Raw genomic sequence first — 14,166 nt, forward strand, 5'->3', positions numbered from 1 at the left:
TTCCCTTTTTATAGGTGGGCACTGTATTTGCCCTTTTCCAGTCCTCTGAAATCTCTCCTGTCTTCCATGATTTTTTGAAGATAATTGCAAATGGCTCAGATATCTCCTCAGTCAGCTCTTTGAATATTCTAGGATATATTTCATCAGGCCCTGGTAACTTGAAGACATCTAATTTATCTAAGTAATTTTTTAACTTTATTCTTTCCCTATTTTACCTCTGATCATACCTCATTTTCACTGGCATTCTTCACGTTTGATGTTGAATTGCTATTAACCTTTTTGATGAAAATTGGAAGAAAAAAAGTCATTTAACACTTTTGCCTTTTCCATGTTCTGTTATTGTTTTTCCTCCCTGAGTAACGGGCCTACCCTCTCCTTGGTCTTCGTCTTGCTTCTAGTGTATTTGTAGACTTTTTTCTTGTTATCCTATATATCTCTATCTAGTTTAATCTTGTTTTGTGCCTTGGCCTTTCTAATTTTGTCTCTACGTACTTGTGTTACTTGTTTATATTCATCCTTTGTAATTTGACCTAGTTTCCATTTTTTGTAGGATTCTTTTTTGAGTTTCAGCTCATTGAAGATTTCCTGGTTAAGTTAGGGTGGTCTCTTACCATACTTCCTATTTTTCCTACGCGGTGGGATAGTTTGATTTTGTGCCCTTAATAATGTCTCTTTGAAAAACCATTGAACTATTTTTCTCTTTAGACTTGCTTCCCATAGGATCCTAGCTACCAACTCCCTGAGTTTGCTAAAGTCTGCCTTCTTGAAATCCATTATCTTTATTGTGCTGTTTTCCATCCTACCTTTCCTTAAATTCATGAACTCTACCATTTCATGATCATTTTCACCCAAGCTGCCTTCCTCTTTCAGATTTTCAACCAGTTCCTTCCTAATTGTCAAAAGCAAATCTAGAACAGCTTGGCCCCCATAGCTTTTTGTACCTTCTGAAATAAAAAATTGTCTCCAGTACATTCCAAGAACTTGGATAATCTGTGCCCTGCCATATTATTTTCCCAACAGATGTCTGAGTAGTTGAAGTCCCCCATTACCATCAAGTCCTTTTCTTTGGATTATTTTGTTAGTTGTTTTAAAAAAAAGCCACATCCACTTCTTCCTGATTAGGTGGTCTGTAGTAGACCCCTACCATGACCCCACCCTTGGGTTTTTTACCTTTTTATCCTTACTCAGAGACTTTCAACAAATCTGTGACACCATCCTCGCAGCCAGGCATTCATCTCCAGGATGTAACTGTCTCTGCCAGGGCCCCTACCTTTAGCTGGAAGGATCGAAGAGAACACCACCTGTGCCACCAACTCCTTCACCCTTACTGCCGGAGCCCTGTAGTCATTTTTTATCTGCTCAGGGTCATACCTTGCAGTACCATTGATTCCCACATGGATGAGTAGCTTGGGGTAATAGAAGGCCGGATGATCCCTGACATCCCTTCCGTAACGTCTCGGATATGGGCCCCTGGCAGGCAGCATACGTCAGGATGACAGATGGGTGCCTCCATCCCTCTCAGAAGAGCATCACCAACCACCACTATCCTACGTTTCCTCCTGGGAACTGCGATCCTCCCAGCCTTGGGGGTACATGGCTTCTCCTCCTCCATATTTGCAGGTGATTCCTCGTTGTCAGGGCAGCATAATGGTTCTTCATCACTGTGGTGGGTGGGGTGGGAGTAGGGGGGGAGCACTGCCTGCTGCAAGAAGTAACCAACAGCCAGTGTCCTCCCTTTGACAAAGCCATATCCTCCTCTCAGGGTGGCATGACCGCAGCCCTCTCTAGCTGGATAGCTTTCCCAGCCTTGGGTGTCTGATGTTCTAAAACAGTGATGCTAGGACTCCTCCCCCTCTTCATTGGCTTGCAGGGACCTTTATGTAGGTGATTCTTGGAAATCCCACAAGACGGGGATTTGTTGCACTACACCAATACAGTGAGAAAAGATTCTCTATAGACTGCATGGAGAGAGGATGTGGGGTTTGCCCTGCTGGAGGGACACCTATACTGTAATGGCCTTGAGGTACTAATTGTGTTGCCTGTTTAGCCTCCTTTCAGTAGAGCCTCCACATAGGTGAATAATTTACAGGAAACTAGAGAGAAAAGGGGGTTGAGATAATATCTTTTGTTGGTGAGAGAGACAAGCTTTTGAGCTTACTCAGATCTCTTCTTCAGTTCATCTCTTTGTAAGCTTGTCTCTTACCAATAGAAGTTGGTCCAGTAAAAATATTACTTCACCCACCTTTTCTCTGGAATATCCTGGGACCAACATGGCTACAACACTGCATTATAGGAAACTATCATGTGAATGCCTGCCTGCTGAATGTATGTGTGGAGCTTAGCTTGTGAATGTTGCAAATATTTTCTAGCCATGTATGATATACAGCATATGCCAGAATCCAGATGATGCAGTATATTTGTCCTCTCTGTTAACAGCTTGTCCCTGAAGATTAGATGATATCTCATTGATAACCTGAACAACCTGCAATAATGGATTAATTTTTTAATACTGTTCTGTAGGTTTGGCAGTTTTCCACCAGTGGACCAGTCTTTTCATCCCCATGTATCTCAAGTTTAATTAAGCAAGAAATATATTTTGGCTCCCATGACTGCTTTATCTACTGCTGTAATATGGAAGGTAATTTACTGTGGAAATTTGAAACCACTTCAAGTGTATATGCAACTCCCTTTGTTTTCCATAGTCATGACTTGGAGAGTGAAACGCTGCTGGCAGCAACATCTACAGATGGTACAGTGTGGGTCCTGAATGCTAAAAATGGATTGGTAGCAGGTGTCGAGAAACTTCCAGGAGAAGTATTCTCTTCCCCTGTAGTATGCGGCTCAAGGCTTGTTGTTGGCTGTAGAAATGATTACGTTTATTGCCTGGATTTGTGCATTGCTGAAAAAACAAGAACTACTAGGATGTGTTAAACTGCCTCATCTCTAGTGTTTACACTTGGATGTTAAGAACATCCTTGAATTGTACTTTAAAGCACCCAGGCCTGTGCGGTCCTGCTCTTAGCCCATTCTACTTTTGTAAAATTGATCATGTTTGCAAACATTTTAGTTAACAATTTTGCACCAACAGGCATGTCTACGCTGCAATAAAAGACCTGTGGCAGTGAGTCTCAGAGCCTGGATCAACTGACTTGGACTCATGCTGTGCGGCTAAAAAGAGCTCTGTTTAGCTCCGTAATGGGAGCTCGAGTCAGTTGACCCTGAGCTCTGAGACTTGCTTCTGCAGGTTTGTTATCGCAGAGTCAATGTACCTGTTTTCATGCCTGGAGTAGGAAAAATGTGTGGTTTTCTTTTAAAATTGTGCCTATGTGCTGTTAAAAACACGAGAGTGCTTAGCGGCAACAGTGTGTAATATTTTTAAAAAAAGTTATGTGGTCATGGTCAACATTAAACTCCCCCCCATCCCCCCAATCATGATCTCTGAACACATTTTTAAGGTGTTAGTGTCTGCATTAGGTGGACATTGGTGCTAGCTAACATGTTTTCCAAGTCAAGCGATTTTCCTAATCAAGAGAGGGCACTTGACTTAATGATATCTCAGCATCACTTGTCTGATTTAAGATGAATTTTGGTGGGAAAATAAATGTGTTCGCTCTGATATAACTGTTTCTGGCAATTTATATTGAATTTTGTGCCATATGTCATGTCTAGCATGAAAATGTGAAAATAGCTTGTCTGTCTGGCCTCAAGTTTTCCAGTATTTGGTTGGGAAATTTGGTCTTTTTATTGACTGTATTAACATATTTTGTAAACAGATAACTGTGTCTCCGTGTATCTACTCACATGCATAGACCAAGGTGTTCTGCCCCTCCCAGCACCTTCCACTTGAGCTTGCTACCTGTTGTGGGGAATCCTTCAAGGCCGATTATTCTATTCTATATAGGTTTTTAAAATGCATTCAGGGGATGCAGCAGGGCCTGGGCCAGCCCTGATGGGGGGGGCGGGGGGAGACGAGCGTGGCCCAGCCTCGGTCCCCAGCTGCAGCTTCCTTCTCCGCGCCCCCCCCCCCCCCCCCCGGGTTTGGGGGGAAAGGGAGGGAGCAGACGGGTAAGGGGGGACATGAAGTGGAAAGTTTGGAGACCATGTCTCGATCATTTTATGGTATCTAGGGAAGCTAACCTAACTTGCAAGAATAAACTGAATCTTCAGTTTTACACAGTCCATTAGTAAATGCTTAGCCCAAAAATAGTTGATTTCAACATTATGAACTTTAAACTGGAACCCATTCCAAAATTGCATGATTGTTATAAGCCCATGTTTGACTTTAAATACAGGATATTTCAATGGATATGTCTATGCAGCATTTTGGAGCAGGTGGGAGCAAGCTCTGAGCCTGGGTCGACAGACTCAGCCTAGTGGAGCTTTCATTAATGCTCTAAAAACAGCTGTGTAGACATTTTTGATCTAAGCCAGGTGTGGCCAAACTGCACCTCATGACTGCATGTGGCTCTTTTAGTGTTAGTGCGGTGAGCTGGGGCTCGGGCCTTCAGCCCCGCAGGAGGTTCCCAGACTCAGGGCTTTAGCAGCACATGCACAACAGGAACTTGCATCACGCAGTGCTGTGCGGACCTTGTGTGCTCAGGATATCCCTGCATTCTGCACAAAGGCTGTGTTTGCTGTTCATAAGTCAGATTTCAATAGTTCTCCGAGTAATGATCTCTGTTTGGATTCCGACCGTGGGGTGCGCATGCGTGCCATGTGCTGGAGCCAGAACTGTTCATAGTAGTGTCGGTTGACCCGCATGTGGGTCATGCGTCAACTGTGTGACACATCTGAGGCTTTAAGAGGCCATGCAGGTCCAGTTTCCTCTTACTGCCACATGGCCAGAGTCAGAACCTCTGTTCCTTGGTGCTCTTAGCTTGCTACAAGTACTGTCTTCACCTTTTTCCTGTAGCTGTAGTTGCAGTTAAGGCTAAGATTTTGTCAGTGACTTTTACTAAAAATTACCGACAGGTCATGGGCAATAACCAAAAATCATGGACATCTGTGACCTGTCTCTGACTTTTACTAAAAATAACCCTGACACAATGGATAGGGGGGTCTAGCACCCCTCTGCTGCTGCTGCTCACAGCAGCTGGGAGCTGTGGGTCCCCACTGCCTGTGGGCTCAGCGCTCCAGGACCGCAGGGAGTTGCTTGGTGCTCCGAGGGTTGCCTGCCACCTGCTGTGGCTCAACTCAACATGCCCAGTTGGTTTGTTGTTGTTTTTTAATCAGGTTTTCTAAATCTTTTTTTTGTTGATGTCCTCTGGATTCTCTGTAAATCATCTGCCTATTTCCTAAAGTGTGGCACCTAGATCTGGACAGGTTAAGCCTCATCAGTGCTGGGTAGAGTGGGACAGTTACCACTCGTCTTATGTACAACTCTGCTGTTAATACCTCCCAGAATATTGGCCTTTATTGCAACTGCATCACTGTGTTGACTCATTCAATTTGTGATCCACTTTGACTCCAGATCCTTTTCAGCAGTACTACTGCTGACTTGACTACAGCTAAACATTCAATTTCCTGACAAGCTAGAAGGAGAGGAGGTAAGCTTGCTTTTGTAGCAACCTTGACAAAGGTTTGAAACATTAATAATACTTACCAATGGTATTCTAATGTATTAGGCTTTGAATACAATGACCCATTTAAAAAAATTTAGCAGTTTTTGTACTAAGCATTTACTAATTAGCTTGGATCATTGAGTAAAACTCAAGACTCAGTTCAACATATGTCCAGCTGTGAAGCCATTGAGCTTAGTGACTTTTAAAGCTTCTGCATGAACAATTAAAATGGTGATGTTGAAATTAATTTTGTATTGTCATTTTTTCCCAGTTCAAAGTAACCAGCAGCAGTGATGTGAATTTGTTGCATCTAAATTTCCAGTGTCTATCAATGACAAAAGCTGTATTTTAAACTCAGGAACCATTTTTTTATTTAAGTAGAACGTTTTTCAATAATGGGACCATTTACGTTAAAATATGAAAATAAAGTAGAAATTACACTAATGTATCCTTTCTTCATAGGTCTTGTTACTCAGTTTTATTGTTGATAAAAACACATAGCAAGACACCTGTAGCACTAAAAGTTCTATTTATAAATCTGACCTATATCATTAACAGAAGGAGACAGTGAATACATACATCATCTGATAATTTTGACTGGATTATAATTTAATAGGAATTAAAATGACGTTTGTATAAGAAACAATTGCACTGTAAAACATTTGAAAAATTAAAAAAGTACAGAAAACAAAAACCTCACAATTATACATTTTGTACATTACTATATGAACATAGAGGTTAATCATATATAACCTGTTCAGAAGAAATGGTATTTTGTGTTTATAAATTACAAAAAAATTGAGACCTTCTACATAGTGGTTCATTCAGTTCTTAAAACATTTTTGCTGATTTGAATAAATTCAGTAGTAACAATTTTTTTATTTTACAGAATTCTGACAATTTGTTCAGAAGACGCAACAAAGTTAAAGCAAAGTAACACTTCACAGGTGTTTAGTGCAAATTTCAGTGTTGATTTTACATGAAGTGTCAGTGTTCAACTTGTAGACTTTTTAGAAGTGTTTCCAAGCAAGTACTGTACCTACTGAGTGCAGTTTTTAGTATACTAGATACCCTACACTTGGAAAGACTCTGCTTTGAATCTTTAGGTTACAACCATCCTTAATCAATTCAAACTGTGCTATAAATATGCCTAATGTTGTTTTGGTAGGTCAGTTCATTTTGTCATGCACAATAGCACCTTAAATCATTGAACGTTCCTTGATCATGACTACTGTTTTTTCTCTACCTTTGTGGTTGGCCTGCTCCCACCAACCCCCTGCATCTCCTTCCTGGTACCCCCACCCCCCTTCTAAAACTGCATCCAAAATTCTGGTGTTTGATTTCAAGCAGTTTAGAGTTATAATTACAAGAACAACTCTATTGCACACTTCAAAACCCAGATGAGATATAAATGTACATTAAGTAGTGCTACTTTATGGGACTAATTAAACACACACATATTATGGGCCCAATCCCCCCTTCAGATAACCACAGACCTCTCATTGAAGTCCATAGGAGTTGTGTGCAGGTACCAGAGAGCTCACTTGTTCCTCTGTGTATAAAAATTTTAAATACTTAATATGTTAGGAGCAAGGAGAGAGTTTTTAAAGGTTCTAGTTTAAATATGAAAGAGTGGAACACTGATTGCGCAAGAGCCACAAGAGCAAACCTATTTCCAGCTGCACCTCTATTGAATCTAATGTCTGTGTTTGTGCTATTTTAAGTGTGCTGCTGAACCTTTGTTTCCTACATAGGATGCAGTCTATTCAATAACTTTTGCTGACTAGCTTTTTTCAGTTCTTAGAACAAGGATGATAGTACAAGGCTCATTGTTTTCTGCTTTATTTACAGTTTGCTCCCCTCCTCATGCGATGTATAGCAATGTGGCTAAAGAAAAGTAATAATATGAAGTTATCAGATACATTATGCTGTAGTAATGCAATTTTTCCTCTCTCATTGAAATTGCCTCCTCTTAAAATGCTCTTATGGCTCAAAAGAAAACATATATTTTTAAACAGAGGGGGATTTGCAGCAATATGCAAAGTTCATTGAAAACACAGGAATTTTTTAAGGAAGATGACGCTTGCTTTTTGTTGGTGTAGTTACTATGTGTAAAAAGCCATTTTAAAAAAAAAAGCACAACTTCCTGGGTAGAAAATTTAAGGATGCTAACATTTTTTATTACATTTTAAAGACTAATTTAAAAAAAATTCAGCTGCAACAACTGATTCCTCCAACTCCCCATGTAAGTAAATTTTTTACTCAATTTTACAGCTGGGTTGTCTGAAGTCACTCAGGGAACAACCTTAGCAAGAATTAGCATTCCAAACCCGTTTTATTCTCTGTTCAGGAAACTGAATTTTAAATAAGTTTAAGTTACTACCGTGTCATGAGGATCCCAGAGCCTTGGTTTTCTGATTTTTAGGCCCCAGTCCTGCAAACATTTACACATGAATAACTTTACACCTGTCAACAGTCCCTTTAAACTCAAGGAGACTCATTAGGTATGTAAAGCAACTCATGGACACAGTTATTTGTAGGAATAGGGTCTTAGATTGCAAGTGCTCTGAGCACATGGATGGACTTTGCCTCTGAGTGAACGGGGGAAACACTTTTTGTATCCCTGCTCCATCACTTTTTGTTTGGTTGCCATATGAATGTTAACTAGAATGATAGGCAAATTATTTACTTTTTTTGAGGAGGGAGGTACAGCAATTGTGTTGAGTCCCCAGCATGAAAGACAATAGTGCCTCAGTAATTGGATGCTACCATCACTTGCTATCACTTCATTCACAGGTGGGAAGAAGTCTCCCAAAATGCCTTGGATGGGGAGAGGTTTTCAAATTGCAAATAAACTGCATCAAACAGAGTTCAAAAGCGACCACTGGGGCTAAGAGGAGGGAACTGATATAAAAAATGAATGTAAAATGCCTGAGTGGCCAGAACCTTTTCTTTGTCTGCATGGAGAAGAGAGATCCAAAACCTCAGACTCAAATGCTCACAAAATTTGAAAGAGCTTTTGATCTGAAGTTCTGTCCCCTCTTTTTATACCGGGCAAAACCAAAATCTCACATTTGAGTAGCACTGAATTTTGATAAATTGGATCTGAACTGTATGCCTGGGCCCACTCTCTACCTAGTTTTTCAAAGCAAAGGGATCTATGATGTGAGCACACACTATAGTACCTAGAGCAAAATGGTGATCAGTTTTAAATCCTTCACGGAATGCATTTAAATTTTGTTCAGTTTCTTTTGTCCTGTGTAAAAAGCTGAATCAATAAAAAGGAGAAAACAACTAAGAAACAAAAGTAAAAAGCAAAAAGGTTAGTTTACTTAATGATCTGTGGACAGTCACTCCAGGCTTTTGCTTTCCTCTTGGCTAGGGCCAGCCAGGCTGGTTCTGTTGACACAGGGTTAGCATCAGGAGTAGAGAATCTCTTGGTAACCTCTTTTGCTAATGGAGTTGATGGAACAGAATCTGAAATCTCCACTGTTTGATTTGGGAGAGAAAAAAATAAAACAGATGAAACATGCTACACTGTAGAATAATAGAGAACTATGAACTTTGCTGTGAATGTGTTCACAAAATGTACAGATACCGTATCTTTAAAACTTTATCTTTAAGGTGCCACCGGACTCCTTGTTGTTTTTTAAAACTATAATTCAGTCTTCCTTTTTTTAACTTTCTATATATGTTGAAAACCAAATTAATTTGGCTCAGATTTATAGATGAAGAAAATTGGTCATTTAAAATTGGACTAACCCACACACTTGAACATGGTGCTACGCTGAAAAGTAACTCAGCGAACATGGAATGGTAGGACACTATTTTTTATAGTCTCAATGGTTTTCAGAGCAAATTTGCTCTGATTATAAGTAAAAATGCTGTTTTTAATTTTGTTGTCAATCTTGGAACCTCCCCACCCTGACAAGCTAGATTTTTTCCTCCTTATGTATAATCAATAACCAAGTTTCTCCAGGCACAGTTCTGCTCTCTTACACATATGCAACCCACTGTCTCCAAATTGTGCCCTCTGAGACACCTGGGCAAATCAAGGTCAATACATTTACACAGAAAAATGTAACTAAGTAGAAACTGCAGAGCTATCAATTCTGATGTTACTGTTTAAGTAGGAGTAGAATCTAGCTCCCCTTCCCATAGCTACTTGTCTGCAAACTTAACAAGTACCAAAACCATTTATCACTAAAACAAACTGATATCTCTGATTATATACAAGTGGCGTATCTGTTGAATAAGAAATTGCCTTTTGCAGAGTCACTTTTCAGAGCAGAACTGCATAAAGTATAATGCAGGGATCAGATGACAACATTACTAAATACTATACTGATGGATGCTATAGAAAAACCCTTAAATAGACTTTTGCAAGTCTATTATTCTGTAATACAGGGACAATCTCTGCTTTACCCCCAATTATTTTATGACTAGAAATTTTAGAATAAATTTCCTTGATCAAAGCCTGTAGAATTCAATGGGCTGGGAGTATGTGTAATTCCATGGGCAAGTTAATGATAGAAAGGTAAGGGAGCGGTCAGTTGAGTCAAAAAAAAAAAATCTACAGAATCATAATTTCAATTATGTCACCCTCTGCAGTGTGGCAGAGAGGACTCGTTGCCTGCTCCATTTCCCAGTATTCTGGGTGGTGGAAATGTTTATAATCCAGCATCACTGGAAATGGGTATCAACCAAAAGCCCTGTCTCCCATGAATACAAGGGTATCAGACATTACAGACCTAGAACAATTATGTAAATTATGTTTGAGAAAATGTTTAAAAATCAACTTTTTAAAAAAAAATTATACTTTAATGGAGGTATGTCAGATATGCAGCCCTCACAAAATTAAATTGTGGCTTCAACTGACGGTGTTGTATTATCAGTTAATGCTGAGAATACCTGATTAATTTTTTTCATGTTTACAGATTACTAAAAGTGGAAGGAGTGCTTCAAGTTGATTTGTTGTCATTGGCGATAAAGAAACATTTCAGTATTGATTATCAGGCCAAAAGACTTGTAATGAGGCACTGGTTAAGACATCAGCATCGAGCCAGAAATCACTGGAATTCATCTGAAAACTGCATGCACGTAGTTACATAACATGCATTACATTACGTAATTAGAATCAAAGTAATTTATTACAAAAGAGTTGATCATTTTTAGGTATCAATGGGGAGGTGAAGAGTACCAACTAGTAGCTGAAGAACACCACTTTGGAGAATACCACTGAAGAGGACCTGGTTAAAACACAACATTCAGTGGCACCTTACCTGCTATAAGAAGAGCACCCACTAAACTGAATTTGGCAAGGCTGGAGCGGAGGTACATCGACCATCAGAAAAAAGTTGAAGATGCTGGGACAAGTGCTGGGTGTGGACAAGACTTGCCTTGTACTTATATTGAGAAGACCACCACCTTCTGCCCTAAACTGAAAGCATGGAGGCCTCCATGAAGCACAGTTTCAACATAAGACACTGTATGAAGCAGTCGCTCTTTGTGAGAATGTTGCATGGAAAGTTAAGTTGGTGCATTGACCCAAAGGATACGCATGAATACACCACTGCTTATCCCATCGAGGACTGCACCGAAAATGTATCTAATGTGTTGTATCAAGAAAAAAACAATACAAACAAATACTGATTTTACTACTGCAAAGTGTGTGACTCAGCTGGAGTTCATAAATTCCCTCAGGCTCTAATGGATGGAAAGTGGTAGAGATGGTCAATGCAGAGGTGAAGTACAGAGAAATATGTGCTGTAAATGAAAGTGAGGAGGAACGTATGCTTAGCAGAAAGGCTTATAAAGCAGTTATTGAACTGTGGGATAGGGACATAGTTTTTAGCAATCCTGTCTGCAGAAATGAATCACTGCGTATGTCCTTAACAGCTACAAAAGGTGTGGTGTGAGAAGTGAAATCACTGATGTCGTCAATAGTATGAAGACTCCAGGTGCAGCTACTAAAATTTGTTTTTAAACAAAAGCATTTTGTCCTGTAGTACATAGGAGTTTCAAGGATCCATAGCTGATGCCAAACCTGAAAAAATAATACCCCATGACCTGTACTTCATTTTTAAGTGGTGCATTGATGGTTGCACTGACTTCAGCACCAGCAAGCATGAAGGTAAGCAAGTGGAGCACACAGCTGTCATTTTATCGAAAAGCCTCATGGATGAGTGCTTGAGTGAAAGGCAGTTTTCCAATATACACACAACAATGTTGTGGTATGTGCATAATCTACCACTACAATTGGCTGTTGCTTTAACAATTCATTCCAGAACCAATAGTAAATTCCTCAAGCAGCTTAGGCACAGCATTGGCTCCTCCATTGATTACAACAAACTACTCCGAGTTCTTCCACATCAATCCTGGTACCATGGAGAATTGCTTGAAGAATTTCATTGTTGCATGGCATAATGAAGCTGCTACCTCTTTCCGTTCAGTGCAGTTTCTTCCTAGTTCCTGTGAGGAGGCTGATACTAAAATTATCTTGAATGCCGTCAGTGCCACAGAGGTACTACTAAACTCTGGATTTTTGCACAAGACACAGATGTTTTAGTGCTCTCTGTGAAATGCTACCCAAGATTTCTGCAAGATTGTTTTTGTGGCTGGTGCTAGGGAACAATTGCTGTATGTCCCTCAGAAATGTGTTCCTATCCCTTGGACCATTAAAAGCTGCCACACTGCGAAGTTTCCATGCCCTTTCAGGATGTGACAATACTGGAAGTTTGGCTGAAAAGACCAAATTATCTTATTCAAAAGCACTAAAGATGTTCATATGCCGAGTTTACCATTTGAAGGCCAGCATTACCGCACATGCACAGCTACATAGCTGAATGTTTTCCAAAAGCAGATGGAGAAAAAGGAGAAAAACTGCCACTGACAAGAGTCAAGAGGGAAAATTCCATGCAGTAGAATGGCTCTAGGACATCCAGAAACTACCCTTCCCAACGGGACATAAATGAGTCTTGGAGAATGGACTGATCATGCCAGTTATGTGTGAAATACTATGTGGTCCCCGAACAATCCTTCTACTAAGTAAATGCTTGTGTCAAAGACCAGATGCTCACCATCCTGCAGATGTTTGGCCAGAAGTCTGCCTTGTACAGAGATGTGAGTGTGTTGTGCAGATGAGGATCAGTGTCCCGTGTCTAGCAGTGAAGCCCTAGACTGAGATGACACTGATTAACAAATGGTTTCAGTCTTACATGTCAAGGCTAACTTCATTAGGATCAGTGAAAGATCAGTATCTCTCTTTATGTAAGCAATGAATCACTGTTAAAGTATCATTTAAAAACAAACATTGATTTTTAAACATTTTCGTGTGTGTGTATATATATGTGTATGTATATATGTGTATATTTAATTGTTCTAGGTTTGGTACCACTGTGTTTGCAGGAGAAAGGACTTTTGACATATACCCAACTCAACCCATTTCTAACAACATTGTATTATTAAAATTTCCACCAACCGGAGGAGCTGGGATGTAGCATGTCGTCTCTCTCTCTTCACCCCGCTGCAAAGTATGACACTATTGGAATTATGATTCTGTAGATTTTTTTTACAAACCAGATGGCCCCTCCCTTACCTTTCTGTTGCTAACTTGCCCACAAAATGAGATTTTACTACATTATGCTCCCACACTAAAAGATAACTCTATAACCCCTGTCTTTATTTTCATGGCTCAGGTATAGTGCAAGCAGCCCTATCCTGTTCAACCCTGACCTAAAGGAACCACCTCTAGATTAGCACCACTGGAATAAGTATCAGATGTGGAGGCACTTTGTGTGGACAGCTGTCCCCTATCTATGGGACTGAGTCTGCCCAACTTTTGTAACAGATTTAAAAAAAGAATCTGTAACTGGTGGGGCAGGGTGTGGGGGAAAACCCCCAAAACTTTAAAAAGCAGACTGTTTCCCACAGTTTTTAAACTAATCAGTGTTTCTCTAAAATTCTATCTGACCCATTTTTTTGTCAGTAGGAATTCTATAAGCCTGCACAACAGCTGGTAGCAGAGAATTTGGAAAGATGGTTGCTTCTCTAGGTAGAGTGTTTGAAATATCACTTTCCAAACAGCCCCTGTTGTAGCTGCTTTCAGTGCAAGGCTGAAGTATCTTGGTTTTCAAATATTTTTCAGTTCTCTAAAGATATCTTTAACATGCATAATGTCATAAGGGACGGTAGATTTGCCAAGTTCCAGTGTAGGCCTTTATATTAAATGACTGCATGGTCATAACCTTCATCAACCACATCTATATTCATAATAAGCAGATATGATGCCTGTTATATTTGTTCTTCCAATATCGCTATTTGATCTCAGAGGTAAATAGTGACCAAGATGAAATCTAGTTCAATATATGTTTGAGGCACAATGAATTTTGATCAAAACAAGAGGTGTCAGCACAGGCATTGTTACATATTTCTGAAGACATTCAGACCCTGTTTGAAAATCTCTACATTATGAATTGCAAAAGTAATTTTTCCTGTGAAACTCAGTTTTTAGGGCGGTGAGGCTGAGTTAAGAGGGCCAGAAAAATTATAACTAGCTTCCAATGATCTAATTAGGAAAAAGTCTAGTATATAGTTGGTGGGCAGT

At 39.9% G+C, this 14,166-nt stretch overlaps 2 protein-coding genes across 15 annotated transcripts in view; one reads left to right on the plus strand and one right to left on the minus strand.

The window, feature by feature from the left end:
- AASDH (aminoadipate-semialdehyde dehydrogenase) overlaps positions 1-14,166 on the plus strand; it is an 85,024-nt gene that overhangs the window by 50,235 nt on the left and 20,623 nt on the right. For 3 of the 13 annotated variants that reach the window (XM_073341968.1, XM_073341967.1, XM_073341969.1), the window contains one exon: positions 2,521-9,265. In XM_073341968.1, the coding sequence (XP_073198069.1) occupies positions 2,521-2,931 (411 nt within the window). In that variant the 3' untranslated portion in view covers positions 2,932-9,265. The other 10 variants (XR_012158665.1, XR_012158666.1, XR_012158667.1 and 7 more) reach the window with 7 other exon arrangements.
- Positions 7,715-14,166, minus strand: part of CRACD (capping protein inhibiting regulator of actin dynamics) — a 70,501-nt gene continuing 64,049 nt past the window's right edge. For both annotated transcript variants that reach the window (XM_073341966.1, XM_073341965.1), the window contains one exon: positions 7,715-9,050. In XM_073341966.1, coding sequence (XP_073198067.1) covers positions 8,890-9,050 — 161 coding nt within the window. In that variant the 3' untranslated portion in view covers positions 7,715-8,889. The remainder of the gene's footprint in view (positions 9,051-14,166) is intronic.

This window comes from Lepidochelys kempii, chromosome 4, assembly GCF_965140265.1.
Source record: "Lepidochelys kempii isolate rLepKem1 chromosome 4, rLepKem1.hap2, whole genome shotgun sequence".
Lineage (NCBI taxonomy): Eukaryota > Metazoa > Chordata > Testudines > Cheloniidae > Lepidochelys > Lepidochelys kempii.